Source organism: Geotrypetes seraphini, chromosome 14 (assembly GCF_902459505.1).
Source record: "Geotrypetes seraphini chromosome 14, aGeoSer1.1, whole genome shotgun sequence".
Lineage (NCBI taxonomy): Eukaryota > Metazoa > Chordata > Amphibia > Gymnophiona > Dermophiidae > Geotrypetes > Geotrypetes seraphini.
The window spans coordinates 26,268,764-26,287,137 of NC_047097.1; the positions used below are offsets into that span (position 1 = coordinate 26,268,764).

Sequence of the window (18,374 nt, forward strand, 5' to 3'; positions counted from 1 at the left end):
AAGACTCCAACCGATGACGCAAATAATATTTTGATAAATGTTATGGAAATAAATAAAATTAATACATTTTTTAATACATTTTGCATCATGTGCCATTCTTCATGTACACTTTACACACCTATGAGCAAACCTGGCTGCTCAATGGCTCTTTCCCACATATTAAGGCCATTTTTACTGAAGCAATAAAATAGGTCATTTCCTATTTTGAGAATTAAAGGCTTCTGGTTGCGTCAGAGGAGAAGCTTCCGCCCACACATGCACGCTATGCACGTAGGCTCTGGCGGCTTTAACAAGTACTCTGAAACCTTACAACATGCCGAGAAGGTAAGGGGGAGGGAGGGAGATACACAGACTGTGTGAGGGGTGCCAAAGAGCAGTGAGGTGGTGAGAGGGAAGGGTGGATGCTGCAGGGACGGGGTGGTGAAGGGGACGGCGGGGACGGGGCGGTGAAGGGGACGGAGAAGGGGACGGAGATCCAGTGACGGGGACAGATTTTTTTCCCCCGTGTCATTCTCTAATTGGCGCCTAAAAATGCTAGGTGCCTATTACATGCCAATCACACTTAGACACCCATTACAGAATTGCTCCTAACTTAAAACTTAGGCGCCTATAATATAGAAACTCTCGGTTCCAGAACACAATACCAATATCAGATTTTCTCACAAGGACTAGGGGGCGGTCAATGAAGCTACAAAGTTGTAAATTTAAAACAAATAAGATAAATTTTTCTTCAGTCCATGTTTAAACTCTGAAATTTATTTTCAAAGAATGTTGTAAAAGTGGTTAGCTTGGCAAAGTTTAAAAAAATATATATATATGTATGGACACATTTCTAAAAGAAAAGTCCAATAAACCATTATTAAAATGGACTTGGGGAAATCCTCTGCTTATTCCTGCCTAAATTCTGTTATACTCTTTTGAGATTTTGCCAGGTACTTAGGACCTGGATTAGCCAATGTTGGATATAGGATATCGTGCTTGATGGGCCTTTGGACTGTTCAAAACAGTACAAAATCCTCACTCAGCAGGATAAACCATTCAAAAAAGAAGAACAAACCAACTTGGATCATTCTTCATTTCATCTTTCTTTATTCAAAAATTTTTCTTGCTCCAATGCTCAAATGCCCGATGGGAGGTATTTATTGACTATGTAGCATTTATTGAGAAATGTAATTATGTAATTAATATTAATAATGAAAGTATGTATTGATTTATTAGGAATAAATGAACTTGAATGATTATTATAAGTGATAAACAAATATTTATATAGGATTTTCATTTTTGCACATTCAATATAGATTTATAATTAGTATTTTGGATTATTAATTAAGTTTTACAAGTTAAAATGCAGTTGCTTCAGGATGTTAAATATTAATTCATGATAATATGTGTATTAATTCTTTAATTTATATTATATTGTATAGTGCTCCTTGCTGGAACCCTTGAAAAAGCCAGTTTGGCGAAACGGGTCCCGTCGGGCATTTGAGCAAGAAAAATTTTTGAATAAAGAAAGATGACATGAAGAATGATCCGAGTTGGTTTGTTCTTCTTTTTTGAATGGTTTATCCTGCTGTTCAACTTACCTCACTTCCTATCTTCAAGAACCTCTTTTTAGGGCCTTTGGACTGTCCCAGTTAGGCCATGTTGGTTTTTGGTTTGTTTCCCTGAAATTTTATTTGAATTTTAAAGGAAAAACACAACAGAGAAAGAATCATTCACCTGACCTTTGTCCTAACTTTCAGGTTTGTTCATTTCTTGTTATTTATTTATTCAATTTTCTATACGTTTCTCCCAGGGGAGCTCAGAACGGTTTACATGAATTTATTCAGGTACTCAAGCATTTTCCCTGTCTGTCCTGGTGGGTCTGTTTAATGTACCTGGGGCAATGTGGGGATTAAGTGACTTGCCCAGGGTCACAAGGAGCAGTGTAGGTTTGAACCCACAACCCCAGGGTATTGAGGCTGTAGCTTTAACCACTGCCCCACTCTAAAAATCATAATGTAGTAAAAGTGAGCCAAGTATAGGACAATCAAGCCATTGTGACATCACTGATGAGGTTGGCTCTTAGGCATTGGTGGAATGAGGCATTATGAGGTCACAATACCAGCTCTGGTTATCAGAGGCTGAGAATTTATTCAGGTACCCAAGCATTTTCCCTGTCTGTCCTGGTGGGTCTGTTTAATGTACCTGGGACAATGGGAGATTAAGTGACTTGCCCAGGGTCACAAGGAGCAGTGTAGGCTCCTCTTTTGTTTTCTTCTTCTCGCATTTCCCTCTTCCGCCCCCCCCCCATCCACACACACCCATCCATTTGTTTTTACCTTATTTGTTCTTACCTCTCGATATTGTAAACTTTTCCTGCCCTTGATTGTCATTTTGTGTCTAGTATTTAATTGTACAGTATACATTTCCCTGTTGTATGTTTTTTTTAAAATTATTTCCCTCTGATTTTTATCTATTGTTAACCGCTTTGATTTGACTTTTTTTTTTTTTGTTAATATTGGCGATATATCAAAGAAAATAACTAACTGTAACCCATTAAGAACATAAGAACATAAGCTTCGCCTCTGCCGAGTCAGACCATAGGTCCATCGTGCCCAGCAGTCCGCACCCGCGGTGGCCCCCCAGGTCCATGACCTGTAGTGTTCTTTCACTTAAGACATTTTATCCTTTATAGTACCCCTCTAGCTATACCCCTCAATCCCCTTTTCCTTTAGGAACATGTCCAACCCCTTTTTGAAACTCTGCTCTACCACCTCCCCCGGAAGCGCATGACCTCAGGATGCGGAGGCTGTAGCTTTAACCACTGCGCCACACTCTCCCCTCCTACTCAATGGACAAACCTTTCGAGCCACTTACAAAGAAAAGCTAAGAAAGCATTAACAAAGTAGAAAAAAGGCAAAGTTATAATATAAATTAGAGCGAGAAAACTAAGTATAGCAGAGCCTTACAGAAAACTGCCTCCAGTATGATCCATAAACTGGCCCGATATGTCAACATAAAAGGTTACGCAACTCAAATCATTCCTGGCATCGACTGTCACGCTCGGTGCTGTGTGATTGAAGGCGTAGAAGTTTCCACGCAGGGCGGTGCGTCTTGCTTAGAACAAGTGCGCAAAGCTCGGTACTCAAACAGCCACGTTTACTCTTTCTAGACTGGATGTTGATGGTTTCCACTCCCGCTTCATACTTATTATTTTGGCATGCGGAAATTGTCAGCAGAAGTGTTTAGGCAATGGTATCAATCAAACGGGAGAGAAGCTTCGTGTCACTTTCTTTTCTTCAATACCTGCTAAATGAGCCTTGCACAGAGAGTAGAGCCATCCCTTAACACAGCCGCACACTTCATAACTTAACGGAGACAGACCAGCACAGTGGGTTCACAGTCCAAAGACACTGCAGCACAGGCAAAAGGAAAAACATCCCTGGAGCAAGACACTGCATCTGTCCTACTTTGCAGCAAAATGATGGCAGAGGGGAAAGGAGGACAGGGAGAGGTGGCAGAGGGGGGCAGGAGAGGGACAATAAGATGGATTTGGAGAAGGACAGAGGGAAGAAGTGAGGGAGAGATGGACATGGGCCTTGTCTATCCCGTTCACAAAACAATCATGTGCTTTCTACATATGCAGCACAATTATTTTATTTAAGGATTATTTTATAACTGTATGGATGCATAAAAAATATGGGGCTTCCCGGGGCCAGGACAGCTGACGTCACTAGATCCCACACCTGAAGTAGGCTGGGGCCGAAGCAAACTGGAGACAAAGAGTGACCAGGGGGGGGGGGGATTTTTTTATATTTGCTCCTAAAATGCAGTGATATTTCCACCCACTTTTGGGGGGGGAAGTGTGTCTTATGACGGGAAAAATATGGTAATTCCCTCACGCCTCCTGCCTGTGTCACTTTTCACTAAGGAGGAGTTAAGGTTAAGGCTGATTCAGACATTGTGAGGCAATTATGTAGCAGGGGTAGCATACCTAGCGTACACTTTTTTCCAAATAAGTCCTGGGGTACCCCCATGCCAGTCATGGCATGGCAGTCTGTATCCACAGAAGGGAGGCAGTGTGCGTGGCAGTGGGGGTAGGGTTACCAGACGTCTGCATGGTCTGTCCAGCATTTTCACTGGGATAGAGTGGGCCAGACCCCTTCCATCGCCAGTAAACTGGTCCCACCGCTGGCCCAGCATCTTCACTCCACTGCCACTAGCCATTGTGGAAACAGGAAATTGTCAGAGAGGGCAGGCTGCAGTGGACAGAAGACACCGGGTCAGCGGAAGGGCAGCGCTTCTCTAAGATGTTAAAGGTAGACACCTCACAGGTGGTAGGGAGGAGGGGGGGGGCGCGTTAGAGTGCCCACCAGCAGGCACACAGGCCGGTAGCTAGGTGTTTTCTAGAGAGGGAGGGAACATATGGGACTGGGGGAAGGGAGAGAATTGCACTCAGATGAGGGAAGGAGGGGGGAGATGTGAGAAATGGAGGGAGGGAATGATGTCACATGTGTGGGGACAGAGGTAAATTGGATTTGGTGATGGCAGAGGGGAAAGGAGGACAGGGAGAGGTGGCAGAGGGGAGCGGGAGAGGGACAATAAGATGGATTTGGAGAAGGACATAGGGAAAAAGTGAGGGAGAGATGGACATGAGGGGAAAGCAGAGAAGGAAGAGAAGACATGGCTAGGGAAGGGCTGAGGGATATGGAGTGGGGGCCAGGATAGGTGAGAAATGTTATACTTGGGAACATACCAGGACCTCTTGTCATACTCTGCTGCTGCTGCATGTGGCTTTGCGAAGAAAGAAGTGCAGCTGGAAAGAATGAGGTGGAGACCTACTTGGATGTTTTAGAGCCAGCCAGAACACAGGTACACACTCTTGGGAGGAGGCATGAAATTGGGACATAGGATGGGGGAAATAGATGCTGAGGAGGGGGGAGGGAATAGAAGAGGAGAATTGTTAAGCATGGGTGGAAGTGAGAGGGAAAGAGATGGTGTACATAGGGAAAGGAAGAAAGAGGAGAATTATTGGACATGGCGATGGGAGAGAAATGAGAGATAGGGAGATAATGGTGGAAAGGTCCGGAAAAAGACTGGTGAACTCACAACTTCTTTATTTCTTTCATACTCCATATGTTGACTCGACATGCGCATGTTTCGGCCAAAGAGGGCTGCATCAGGAGTCTCATAAATCTGTATAAGGTACGAAAGACCACATCCAATGTTCATTACACAGTAACGTATATCGTGCTGTAAAGTAACGCTACCATAAGCCAGCTACACACGCCGAAAGTTTTGACACGCAGCTCCTGATTGGTGAGGCCCGACTTTAGTACAGGAAGAGGCGGTCGGAGCATACAGCGAGTGATTTCCTTCACTCGCCGGCTGCCCTCTCCTGTCTCCCCTGCCTAAAAACCGTATTTGTGGGGGTTCCTGGAACAGAACCTCTGCGAATATCGGGGGAGTACTGTACATTGGAGTCTGGAGCTGAGCGAAGGGTGTACTCTGTATGTACTCTGCAATTTATGGAGTGATTAGAATACACTTGGGTTTTTATTATTTTTGTAAGTCTTTGTTATGTTTTGAACGTACAGGTATTTTTGGAAATATGTCAATAAACCTTTATTTCCATTGAGAAAAAGCGTGTGTGTGCATCACTGCTGTAATCGCATGTAGTCATCTTTGGGGTCAGGGAAGGCCTCATGGACTTTGCAGGTTTACATCATCAAACCTGTGCCATCTTAACTGCTGCAAACCTAGTGGTCTTTAGTACTTCTATATTGGTGCACAGTGGGCAGCAGTAAGCAGCCATGTCATCAGTGTAGCCTCTTGCTGTTTCAACATACTGCAAATATTACTTGAGTTTGGTTCCTAGCTTGCATCTACAGAATCCCTCCCCTTCCTGCAAGGGTCGATGCAGCGCACAGGCTGTCCTAGGGGTTGGTCTCCTTTTCTTCCCTCAACTTCCTTCTCAATTTATTTTCTACATCCGTCTGTCTAGATCAGGGTTCTTCAACCTTTTGACACCTATGGACCGGCAGAAATAAAATAATTATTTTGTGGACCAGCATCGGTCTGCGGACCGGCAATTGAAGAACACTGGGCTAAGTCATGGGCCAGACCCCGCCCATCTCCACCCCAGACCCCGCCCCCATAATAGTACTAATTGTAGCACTATTTTTTCCATTCATTTTTCATATATACACACACAATATAATCTTATTAACAACACATAATGGTTAACCACAAAATTAAACTACACAAAGCGCATTGTATGCTTCTCAACATTTATTCCTACCAGAACAAAGATAACCCCTATGCAAATACGGGACCAAAAACTAAAAGTACTAATATATACAAAGGAAACCCTAAGATTCAAGACTCTGCATGCAGTACAACCCCAGAGAAAAAGAAACAAATACATTTCTTCCTGAACAATGCAAAATACAGACAGCAGATGTAAATCAATCACTAAATTCAAAAATAAAATCATTCCCCCTATCTTTGTTGTCTCCCTCCCTCCTTGCTGTGCTTCAATTAGGTGCCTGCTCCCGCCTGGCCATTTTATGCCATCCCCTGGTGTTATCTTCGGGCCGGCTCCCTCTTCCTCACTGCCTCAGTGCACAAAGCCGAGGGCAGCGGCTCCTCATGCGTCCCGCGCCTCATCCGGAAGCATTCCATTTGACGTTGCAACGTCAGAGAGAAGGCTTCTGGTTCAGGCGCAGGAGGTGCGTAGGAGCCACTGCCCGCGGCAGTGAGGAAGAGGGATCCGGCCAAAGATAACGCTGCATCCATCACACTGTGGACCAGTGGTTGAAGATCATTGTCTTGGGCCCAATGCACCTGCCGACCGGCAATAAATTTCTGCGGACCAGCACCGGTCCATGGACCGGTGGTTGAAGAACTCTGCTCTAGATGACGTTTTCTTCATATCCATTCCTCAATGAATCTCTTTTCACTGAGTCTACCCACAGCTTACCATCTCTTTCCCTCACCCCTTCTATTATCTCACTAACTGTAGCCTCTTCCCCCATTCAGAACGTGGACTTTTTTGCTTCTCCCATCCTTCCATCATATATCATCTCCACCCCTTCCAGCCAGCATCTTCTCCTCTGTCCATCCAGCATTTGCCCCATCTTTCTTCCTTCTCCCCATTACCCTGCCTACTCGCCTCCCCAGCACTTCTGTATACTTCTCAAGCAGCAGCAGCAGCAGCAGCAGCAGCTGTAAACTTAAATGCAGCCATCGTGGGATCTTTCTGCACTTCCCTGCTGTTACCGACTCTGCTGTGGTGGAACAAGAAAATTACGCCGGGGGGGGAGGGAGGTGGATCTGCAGACATAGGGACATGCAGGAGGGTACATAATGGATGGCTAAATGGAAAGTTTACTGCTGCTAGTTTGGGAAAGCAGCAGGGTAGGTTGTTTCTGGACGCAGTGGGCCAGCTGTCCAGCCCCCTAGAATCATAGAAACACGATGACAGATAAAGGCCAAATGGCCCATCTGCAGTAACTATTATCTTTTCGTCTCCCTAAGAGATCCCAGGTTTTCTTGAATTCAGACAGTCTCTGTCTCCACTACCTCTTCTGGGAAAGTGTTCCATGCATCTACCACTCCTTCTATATAAAAAAAAAAGTATTTACTTAGATAACTCCTGAGCTGGTTTTAAGAAAGGTTTGGACAAATTCCCGGAGGAAAAGTCCATAGTCTGTTATTAAGACATGGGGAAGTCTCTACTGGATGGGTAGCATGGAATGTTGCTACTCTTTGGGTTTTGGCCAGCTACTAGTGACCTGCATTGGCTATTGTGAGAACGTGCTACTGGCCTTGCTGGACCATTGGTCTGACCCAGTAAGGCAATTCTTATGTCCTCATTTCAGAGCTTCCTTTCAAATGAAAGACTCACCTCGTGCACATCTCCCCTCTCCCACCTTTTCTCCCAAGTATACATATTGTCACCCTCCAGCCGCAGCTGGTCTGAGTGGCACGTGACAGGGGTTAGCATGCGCCTCTAGGGGACGCACAGGTTTTAGGAGACTACCAAGTACTGGTGTTTAACCATTAAGAAACCACGCACCATCTGTAACTGAAATATGAACTATGCTTTATTATAACTCAGTTCAAAAAGGTTTCTGACTTTTCCCAGCTTCAAAAACAATCCAAAAGACAAAAATCAGAATACAGTTCACAGTGTCAGAACGCTCCCAATGTAAAGAAAATTCCAGTATCCGTTCATACTTACAACAACCAAAAGAAAAACGTTTGGAAACAGTTCCTGGGTTTCTCTGTGCCTCTCAGAGTCTTCCCTCCAGGTCCTTATTCAGCTGTTCTTTAAGCCACATGTAGGGCAGGAAGGAAATGCACATAGGTAGAACCTTTGCAAAAGAGTTCTGTTCTCACCCTGAGTTCAAACATATAAATCTCAGTGAGTTAGAGCAGGAAAGAAAAAAAAAAAAACCCCCCCAAAAAAAAACTTCTTTTCAGAGCTGTGCTGGGCTAATCAGCACAGCTCCTGGGCTTCTGCACTAGCCAGTCTCTTACACAATCCCAAAGAAAAAAAAAAACCACAAGAGAAATAAAACTTTCAATGGTTCCTCCTAGAACTTGGGTATCACACAATACTGTATAGCAAAGAGTTCCTTATTGCAAAAATCAAACAAACACTCAAAGTCTCTAGCAAGAGGCAAAACCACTCTACTTTTAAACACGCTCAGCATTTCATAATCATCTCACTTGCCTTAGTTCAAACAGCCCTCTATTGCTTGTTGGTCTGCATTTGCTTCTCTTAGGTCCATGGCTTATGGCAAATCTCCTGTTGCCTGACCCTCAACCTTGGCTTCTCCCTGGCCATGTGGCTTGGCTACTTCCTCAGTCAGGACCGCTCCCTTTTCCTATCCTAGCCACTGGTCTCAAACTCAAACCCTTTGCAGGGCCACATTTTGGATTTGTAGGTACTTGGAGGGCCTCAGAAAAAATACTTAATGTCTTATTAAAGAAATGACAATTTTGCATGAGGTAAAACTCTTTATAGTTTATAAATCTTTCTTTTTGGCTAAGTCTTAATAATAATAGTATAATTTATAGCTAAAGAGACATATGATCAAGAAACTGTTTTATTTTACTTTTGTGACTGTGATAAACATACTGAGGTCCTCCAAATAGTACCTAGCAGGCCAAGAGTTTGAAACCACTGCTCCTAGCAGTGCAGCTAGCATTTAATAGGCAAATGCCCCACCCCCCCCAACCACCAGGTGAAAGAGTTCAGCTTCCTAATTAAAACTGCTTTCAGTTCAATGTGAATTGCACTTCAGACCCTTCTGCTCTCTTGCTCCCTCTGGTGCTTCTGGAGAAAACAACACCAGTTTCAGGATTTTCTGTTTTTCTCAAAGCTGGAATGTATCTAACAACCTCAACCAGCTCTGCTACCTTAAGGACACTCCTAGCAGGCATACCACAATATATTGAGACCTTTTTGAGCCTGTCCCCATAAACCTTAATTTTATAGCATCCTTCTAGCTTTTGCTGTCACCCCACCCTTCAGTACACAGTGCAGTAGTTGAGCTAGTTAGAAGCTGTGCAGGGTATTCCCCAAACTCAGTGGATATTCAGCCACAGTTATAAAGACTGTCCAAATCTTTGCTAATCCACAATGTTGGCACACATTCCAAAACACAGCCTTCAGTTAGCTTTGTAGCTCATATAGATTTTAAAAAGCCCCACTGTCTGTGACACTCAGAAGAACATTGCTACCTACAAACCATAGCCATATGGAAACCCCGCAAAAGGCAGTCATTGCATGTAGTACAACACTATATATGTGGAAAGAGATGCACTTTTCTTCCTCCACTGTGCAAAGTCAAGAGAGGACGTAGTGTTAGGGGTTCCAACTTGCACTATTAACTCTTTTACCCCTGGCCAGAGACATGGTGAAGCCTGGTAGTCAACTTTTGGGGACACTTCTAAAGTGTATTGACCAGCCATGTCTCAAACCAGCTCAAGCAGAATACATGTTCACTATAATGCTATAGTCTATTCCACCTCCTCCCCTCAAAATATCTTGTTTAAGGTCATACATTCTGTGCCTCTAAATTAATTCAGCATTTTCCAACTCTCAGGAAAAAAATCAAAGAGAACACTCACGTTTGCTGTTGGTTCAGCAGAGAAAATGGCCATTTTGGGTCACACTACTCTGACATCATCACGACATCATCAATACGCACCCAGGTGGGACAGGCACAGCAAAAATGGTTTGAGGTGGTTTTGAACACCCTACCTACTGGATGCAAAGCATCAGCTGAACATAGCAATGCCTTAAAGCTGTTGAGCCACACAAATTTGTTGATAGATGCTGTTCAATGATATGTGGTAAGGAAGTAGGAGTGAGCCTACATGAAGCATTAGATATTCAAAAAAGAAACAAAATAGAGCTCAAATTCTGATGTGAATACACAAGGCTCTTAGCTGCTTTATTTGTTCCCCAGGTGGGGAGTTCAATTCCACTTTTTTGTCAACAAGTATCTAACAGTTACAACCTGATAGAAGCAAGTTATAGTGGCTCAACAGCTTAAGGCATTGCTGTGTTGAGTTGATGCCTTGTGCCCAGCAGGAAGGGTGTTCAAAACCACCTCAAACAATGGGTGCATTTTGATGATGTAGTGATGATGTCAGAGTAGTGTGACCCAAAATGGCCATTTTCTCAGCTGAACCAACAGCAAAAGTGAGTGTTCTCTTTGGTTTTATTTGCTAAGAGTTGGAAAATGCTGAATTAATTGAGAGTCACAGAGTTTATGACCTTAAACAAAATATTTTGAGCTTAAGCTGGTGTGAGACATGGCTGGTCAATACATTTCAATGCATATTCATTGGGGAAATCCTGAAAACCTGACTGGATATTTTTCCTGAGAGTTGGAAATGGGGTGTATCATTATTGACACTTCGTTTGCTGTATTCATAACCTTACGCCAAAGCTGAAGTCTCCATCTACAATGCAACATGTGCTCTAGGGGACAGAGCAGTAGAAAAACCTGCAGGTATGTAAAACTCCTTATAAAGAATTGTAAAAGAAAAAATTATGGGAAAAATGTAGCTATAAATCTAGAAATATTGAATTCATAGAAAAATAGAATTTGTAAGCTTAAAAATGAGTTTTTAAAGGGAGAAAATCAAATATTTCATTATCATGGAACACGGCTCGGCGCCTATGCCGGAGACGCTCAACATTTAGGCCAACTTCACCCACGGCTAAATATTACCGCTGAACGGCGGCGATTCTGTAACACGGCACCCAACTCCAAACCACGCCCCCGCCTAGCGTGCATAGCGCTTAAAGTTTTAGATGGCGCCTATATATGTTTTTCAATTTAAACTGGCACCTAGCTGGTTAGGCACCTCCAAACTAGGCACCGTTTATAGAATTCTGCCTTAACGTGACTTGCCCAGGATCACAATGTGGGGCTTGAATCTACAACCCCAGGATGCTAAGGCTGTAGCACTAACCGCTGCACCACACGGTCCTGCAGTATATAAACTGTTATATTATATTATTATAATAATTTATAACACAAATTCAACACAGTGCACTAAAAATTCAAGGCCATCAAAATGATCCCATGATAATCTAATCTGGTCTGATATTTGTGCGTTGCGCAATCCCTATGAAGGCTCCAGGCGACTTACAGTGGGGATAAAAGGGTACCTTGGGGCATAGAGGGGTTTTAAGGGGGGAAGGAAGAGAATTAATAGGAGAAAAGAAGAGAGACCTAGTCATAGTAGACAGAATATTTTTGAAGGTCCATGTAGTGTTCAGTTTTCGAAGAGAAGGGTTTTCTGCAGGTAGAGTAGTGGCTGTTCTGTTAATTGACTTTCAAGATAATAAATAGAGATATCACGAGATTCCTTATTTTATTGGACTAAGAATATATTTGTTAAAAAGCTTTAAAAGGCAGACCCTTAATTTCCCTTTTTTTCTTTCATCTTTATTTATTAATACGCAACTCTACAGAATCACATTTATACAGGATAATGTGATAGATTTGCAACAGATGCTAAATGGCAGGAAGGATTTACAGAAACATACTTTCTGAATAATATTTCAAATAGCTGAAAATGTGTGCCCATTATGGCCCAATCATTTATACCACCTTGTGGCTGGTGTAAATACTTGGCACAGCACCTGGCATACCATTTTTCTGTGCTAATTTCATGCAGTCTACTAGCTAGTAGAAGGCTGAATATTGCTGCCAACTTCTCCATTCAGATTCCGCCCCCAGCCCACTTCTAACCTCTCTGGTCAGGGGTTGGTCATTACGAGGCAGTATTCATATGTGCCTCCGAATCTTGCCCCTTAGTCTGGGAAAAGCCACCTAAATGGCCAGAAGCCTCTCCTTTCCACATCTCCACTGCCTACCACATCTCACACTGGCTCCCAATGTGAGCATGAATATTATTCAAATTGTACTGTCTACTATTCAAAGCCCTAAATGGCGCTGCCCTCACCTACCTGAACGATCGCCTCATCCGGAACAACTCAACCAGGCGAAGAAGAACTCGGACCCCTTTCACTCACACCCCCCCCCCCTCCCCAATCAAAGGATCTCGGTGCAAGAAGATGAACAATGGCCTACTAGCAACTCAGGCAACGAAACTTGACCACTACCTCTCCAATGCCTGACTACAAAACCCTCCTGAAGGGAAATAAAATCCTTGATATTCAGAAAATGTGTCAGGACAAATTACGCAGTACCATAATTTATATCTATTCTTGTAATTATTACCTTACCCTGGAAATGTCCAGCTTACCTCTTTTGCCAACCGCCTAGAACCGCAAGGTTCAGGCAGAATATGTCACTTTGAGTATCTTCTCCTGTGTGTTTGTGTGCTGCATTCATACTCTGCCAAAACTCCACCCCATGCATGTCCTCGGGAAAAGAATACACCATCATGCCATGTGCCACTTTTGAAGGCAATTGTGGCAAAACATGGCCCGTGTCGGGTCAGATAATAAAGTGAAATTCAGATGTCTCGTATTGCAAGGTCCATGGGGGCTGATTCTGTAAAACGGTGCCTAAACCGGCAGGCACCTAAAATCTAGGGGCCAGCCACATGCCAGTCATACTAAGGCACTAGTTACAGAATCGTGGCTACTGATGGCTAATGTCAAAATGTAGGCGCCTGAAATGTAGGCGAGAGTTTTAAAGGCCTACATTTCAGGTGCCTAAGTTTTTGGAGAATTGTGCTTAGTGGCGACTAAGTCATGCTCTGCCCATAAAAATGCCCACTTAAGCGCCATGTCATAGGTGCCTATTGCACTATTACTTTTTTTTCCAATTATTGAGCCTGTTAAGGGTATTTTGGCAATTAACCCCCCACCCTTTTACAAAACTGCAGAAGCAGAACTTAGGTGCCCTTTATAGAATTTCCCTGTTGATGTTTTTCTTCTACTAATGTAAAAAGTTTGTGACACTGTGCAAATAATTTATGATTGATCTTAATGAGGCTTCTGGCATTAAAGCTCATCCCCATTTCTTCCTGACCTGCACATTCACCTTCTTTTTTTCCCCATTAATTTTTGCATTGCTGGACTCTTTTTGCCCCAAACCTAGAAGCAGTAACAAAAGTGAAATAATAGGGAAAATAAGGTCTAGGCTTTGTGAACATCATGCATCATTAGCGAGTGTTTTGTAAGTTTATTTTAATAGAAAGCATTGCCTAAGGGCCTCTTCTATGAAACTGCGCTAGCAGTTTGTAGCGGGGGAGCAGCGCTGAATGGCCCACGCTGCTCCCGACGCTCATAGAGCTCCTATGAGCGTCGGGAGCAGCGCGGGCCATTCAGCGCGGCTCTCTGTGCTAGCGTAGTTTAATGGAAGAAGGGGTAAGGGGCCAGTACTGTAGCATGTTAAAACTATCACAAATATAAAGGCATAGTCTCAGCATTGTTAATGGGTGTTAATTACTTTGGAAATTTTAATACACAACCTAAGCTGGTAAGGCAATGGAGTGCAGAACTAGGCAGAATTATCTATTAACCCAGTATAAAAATGTGCAACGGATTCCTTAATGCAAAAAAAGCTTAAATCCGAATCTGTGAGGTGTAGTTATGTCTTTGCTTTGCTGTCTCTCTATATATATGTGCTGTCTATATACTGTATATATGTTGCTATTTGCAATAAGGAATACCTCATTTGCATCTCATTAACATCACTCATTAATACGCATGATAAACATGCATTAATGGTTGATCTTGGCACATTTTTGTGCATAGCCCCCTACGAGTGAGCTTTCTCAGGGTAGAAATAGGCCCCCTCATGGTATTACGAGGCTCTGTTTTTGGAGGTACTGTCGACACAATAGAACGTGAGTCTTTTGTAGGGATATTAACTGCAACAGTCAGGTTTGATCCCAGTCTGGATGCATAATTTACTCTTCCTATCTTTTCTGCTTGGAAATGCAACTAATCTGCTTTCCGAGAGGAACAAAGAGATCATTACTTGAAAAATTATTCATAAAGTATGTTTCTGTAACCATTTCTATCCTCTAAGGGAGCGGCTTCATGCCATTGAGCATCTGTTGCAAATTTATCGCATTATCCTGTTACAGGATTGCTACGCAGTACAGTATAAATGTGATTCTGTAGAGTTGCGTATTAATAAATAGAAATGAAACAGAAAAAAGGGAAATGAAGGTTCTGCCTTTTAAAGCTTCTCAACAAAAAATATTCTTCGTCCAATATAAAAAAGGAATCGCCTTATTTCTCTTTTGTGATATCACTCCCTGTTGGCGCTGTGCGGCAGCTACCCGAAGACTTAAAATTACAGCGACCAGGAGGAGGTGGGTGGGCAAGTCAGGAGCTAGAGAGAGACGTGCCGCAGGATCTTGCTGGGCGGAGCTCTTGGGGGTCCCCCTGAAACAAAAAGGCATTCCTGCTGCCTATGCAGTAGGAGCTTATTCTTTCTTGGGAACATATGTGCTACTTTTCTTCATAGAATACTATCCTCAGCGGATATATGTGTTTTTAACATGTAGACATAAGCCACACCGCTGATGGAAGTATGAGTGCTTAAGTGCAGTAGAAATCCTGTGTAAGTCGCAGTCTTCTGTAAATTACATGTTACATGTGTACATGGGAACTCCACCCATGCTCTGCCCCTAGCCAATATTTGCTGTGTAAATTAAACATGTATTTGCAAAAAAAAAAAAGCTTAGGTGGCATGCTGACATATAAGCGTGTTATCATATATTATAAATATTTATGTGCATAAAGGCTCTGATTCTATAAACAGTGCCTAAATCTGCCGGCAGCTAGAAAAATGGCACCGGCCATGTGCCGAACACACTTTACAGAATTGTAGCTAGAGGTGCCTATGAAAAACTTAGTTCTAGATTCACAAAGCAAACCGATCGTGTACCGATCGGTTTGTGAGCCCATTGTGACCCGATTCACTAACCTGTGTAGCGATCCCATCCTGATCTGTGCATGCAAATGAGGGGAATCGGCATGCAAAACAGGAAGGAAGCGATTTACTAAAATAAAAAAAAAGCAACACCGACTGGGATGGCCGATCCAAAGTAAGCGACCGCTGAGGACCAGTCGCTGAGGTCCTTTCCGACTGCCCTGCCTTCTGCCACCTTGCTTCTCTGCCCCGATCTGCTCTCTGCCCCGACTCGGCCCTGATCTCCTGCCCTTCCCCGCACTGCGAGCCCATGATTTTAACCCGTGGGTTTAAAGTGGGTTAAAACCACGGGCTCGTTGGGCTGTTTAAAAAAGTAAAAGTTTTAAAAAAGTCACGGCTCTTAGACGCATGCGCAGACCATCTACAGATAGTCTGCACATGCGTCGGGATCGCTCTCTAGCGATCCGTGCGGTGGATGGGGGGGGCGTGTCAATGATCGTCTCCATTTGCATGCAGGCCTTTTGTGAATTCGTCAGCCTGCATGCAATCGGGCACGGATCGGACATGGAATCGGGGGTTAATGAATCTAGCCCTTAGTCATCTGAAATGTAGGCCAGGGTTTTGAAGGCTGAAATTTCAGGCACCTAAGGTTTGGGAGAAATGCACTTAGTGGCATCTAGAAATGTTCACTTAGGCATGACGCAATAGGTGCCTATTTTTTTTATAGAATTGGATAGGCGTCTATAACCCAATTAATTCATTTTTTAAACCAACTATTGAGGCACCCTTTATAGAATCCGTCCCAAATTGTAATGCCTAATTTATAAAATTGTTCTCATTCTGTGCTCCACTTGCATGGGAAGATGCCGGGAATGACCTGACAGTTTACCGGGAAAGTTGTACAGTCATTGTGCATTGATTTTGACAGTTTGGGCCTGTTTTACAAAGCCACGCTACCGGCTGCTGCACGGTAACGGCCCCGAAGCCAATAGAGATTTAGGGCTCCTATTACTAAGCTGCGAAAGCGTTTTTAGCACGCGCAGAATTGCCGTTCGCACTAAACCCGTGCTATGCGGCTAGAACTAACGCCAGCTCAATGCTCACTATCGCAGCTTAGTAAAAGGAGCCCTTAGAGGGCTTTGGGGCTGTTGCCGCACGGCAGTCGCTAACGCAGCTTTGTAAAACAGGCTGTTTATGTGAAGTAACTACAAAACCTTGTCATATTTTAATAATTTATCTCTTATTCTGCATAACATAGGTGGGTTTTTTTTTCTCGTTTCCTCAAAGTAACAAGCTTCAGACCATTAGAAAATCAAAAATGCCAAAGAAGTTCTTTCTAAATTAATAATTACTGGTATTAGGCTTTTATACTTGAGTGGATTTTGTCTCATTCTCAGGTTGATCGCTTCCATCATGTCTGAAAGAACAGCCTGCATAAAACCACATCATACAGGGGTTTGATCAGTTTTGTGCCTGTATGAAGCCACTCTAAGAATCAAGCCTTTTTAGTCTTCACTAAATAATAAGATGTGTCCCATAGTTATTTTCTTGCAATCTCTTTATAAGTTCAGTGCATTGCAGAGGTATAGTGCATGCATGCTGGCCCCTTAAGGCTTTGGCTGCTCCTTCCCTCCCCTCCACCCCCTGCCACCCCACTAACAAGCTGTTCTGCTCTTCTGCTTTCTGAGCACAGAGTTACAATCTGTCCAGTCTCGCAACTGCACAGGAACCCCCTGCATCCAGGAAATTTCTAATAATATCAAATTAGCTGGGAAAGAACCTGAGATTCTGCTAATGACAACAATAAGTAGGTCTAGCACTCTTAGACCTCCCAAATCTAAAAGGTACAAAAGTGTGAAGAGGCATGCCAGTCGAATATATACATCGTACCAAGAGCCACCTCAGAGGTAAGAAATGTTCTCATTTCATTTTTCTACAATTCAAAACACATCTGGGAAACGAGTTTCATTCACAGCTGCTCCAATTGATATTTGAAAGATGTTCGGAAAAGAATGGAAGCCTGTTGTATCTTTCTTTAAAGTTAGATTCATTCTAGACTCATCTGAATGCAGAATGAACGTGATTTCTACCGGAATGTTTTGGTTTTCTGGAAGAGTTCATAGCAAAGAGGTTGCATGTTTCTGGGACAGTTCTGAGTATGTATTTTTATAGATGGTGCTGCTACACTGCTGTCAAAGGGGCATTTGGTATTAGCAAAGAGTAGTACTGTAAATCATGAAATTCAGGACCATGGACAGTAACTTCTATTTCTTGGACTAAGGCAAGGCAGCCTATGAAAACAGATTACTGAACTGAAAGCTACTGAATTTTATTTTTGGAAGACCTGAAGTGCAACAGTTTATCCAGAAAAAAAAAATCCAAGCAGCCTGAAAGGATCCTTGAAATTTCAAGGTGGGATTTTCCTAGGAACTCTCTGCCTGTGTTAGATTCATCACTTTGCCTTGCTGTGAGATCTGGACATGAATACCGCACACTGTTGTTGCAAGCTGATTTATGGGCTATAATGGAATTAAACAGATTAATATAATAATAATACCTGGCTTCAAAATATGCTGTGCAAACACTGTGAAAATCATTTATTAAAGTATATCTTGTTTATTCTAACTCTTCCATCTTCCTGAATTTCAGTAATTCAGATGACGACGACAATGGAGAAGGAAAAGAGGATAATAATGACCCAGAGACAATTTTCCAGAATATCCAGTTTCAAAAGGAGATTGTGGCAGATATTCGCTGTCGACCTTGGCCAATGAGACAGAAGTTAAAGGCACTCAGGTAGGCTACTAATCTGTGCAAGTGAAAATATTTCTTCGTGGACATTTTTGTACAAAGAAAACAGGAATTTCAAAGACCTCTGAAGGAAAAAAAACCCCAAACCAAACCATGAAAATAACAATTGAAAATTACTATAAAGCAGTTTGGATGTCAATCTTAAGACAATGAAGAGCTATGCAACATTATATCCTGCACTTTTTATGG

The 18,374-nt window shown here is 43.0% G+C and overlaps 1 protein-coding gene across 1 annotated transcript in view; it reads left to right on the top strand.

Annotated features, from left to right (window-relative positions):
* The first annotated feature begins 313 nt into the window (after positions 1–313).
* The window catches only part of TMC3 (transmembrane channel like 3), a 59,021-nt gene continuing 40,960 nt past the window's right edge, over positions 314–18,374 (top strand). The window contains exons 1-2 of the mRNA XM_033920777.1: positions 314–324; positions 18,024–18,170. Coding sequence (XP_033776668.1) covers positions 314–324; positions 18,024–18,170 — 158 coding nt within the window. The remainder of the gene's footprint in view (positions 325–18,023; positions 18,171–18,374) is intronic.